This window comes from Octodon degus, unplaced genomic scaffold, assembly GCF_000260255.1.
Source record: "Octodon degus isolate 3935 unplaced genomic scaffold, OctDeg1.0 scaffold00091, whole genome shotgun sequence".
NCBI lineage: Eukaryota > Metazoa > Chordata > Mammalia > Rodentia > Octodontidae > Octodon > Octodon degus.
Window position 1 is genome coordinate 2,790,201 of NW_004524667.1, and position 968 is coordinate 2,791,168.

The 968-nt window shown below is 33.4% G+C and overlaps 2 protein-coding genes across 2 annotated transcripts in view; one reads left to right on the forward strand and one right to left on the reverse strand.

The window, feature by feature from the left end:
* Window positions 1-968, reverse strand: part of Cops5 (COP9 signalosome subunit 5) — a 57,267-nt gene that overhangs the window by 34,562 nt on the left and 21,737 nt on the right. Inside the window, exons 2-3 of the mRNA XM_023722387.1 lie at window positions 908-966; window positions 7-93 (exon numbers count right to left, since the gene is read on the reverse strand). Of these exons, the coding sequence (XP_023578155.1) occupies window positions 7-93; window positions 908-966 (146 nt within the window). The remainder of the gene's footprint in view (window positions 1-6; window positions 94-907; window positions 967-968) is intronic.
* Window positions 1-968, forward strand: part of Cspp1 (centrosome and spindle pole associated protein 1) — a 161,319-nt gene that overhangs the window by 13,046 nt on the left and 147,305 nt on the right. The window lies entirely within an intron of this gene.

Sequence of the window (968 nt, forward strand, 5' to 3'; positions counted from 1 at the left end):
TAGCATCTGTGTGCTCACATCAATTCCAGAAAGCCAACAGCCATACCCAGGGTGGCTGTGATACCAGCCAATTGCATTCTCAAGACGGCCAACCTAATACATAAAGAAAACTGAGTTAGAAGCACCTAGCTGATCTCAGAGACATGTCACCTGTCTGTTTTACATAATATTCTGGCAAAATTACAGTGTGTACAATAGCTTACAGTACATGTTGCTTTCAAGTACAGAAAAAGGATTTTAAAAATAGTTAATATACATAAAAGGACATCATTCATAGAGTGTAAGTTATTGAGTTCTCTTTTCCATCTCTTTCCCCTCAAGTACCTAGTCTTTCAGCCATGATGTTATTCCTATAGTTAACTGCTTACTTACCCTTAAGAGATTTTCTTTGCATTTATGTAGTTTAATGAAAACACACACAAAATATAATAGCATATATATAGAACACCATGTATGTTTTATGCTATCTTTACTCAAATGATTTTGGAATTTTAGCCATTTAAGTTTTCAAGTAAATGCAGAAAGCTTTTCTTCAAGGTTGCCTTAGTAGTCTATTAATAGATGCATTATAAGTTGTTTACTTGGTTTAAACTCATGAATACTGTCCTAAACTTATGTGGATTTCATTTTTTTGGTTCAAGAAGGATTGAACTCAGGGTCAACATACTAAGCATGCAGCCCAGAGCCACCACCTTTAAAACCTATCTGATAGTGTGACAGCATATCTGAAAAAAAAAAAAAAAAATCTATGCTATTAATTTATCAGGTTTTTTAATCTCATCTTTCATATAGAAATTGTTAAATTTAAAGCATAAAATTCAACGTGAAGAGAACAGTTTTAAGTTCAGAAACTGAAAAATCACTTTGAGACTGTAAGTTGTCATTACTTAAGAAACAGCATCTTTACCTGTTTGGCATTTTCTATGTATGCGGCCATGTACTCATATGCAGCAGCTTGAGCATTTACT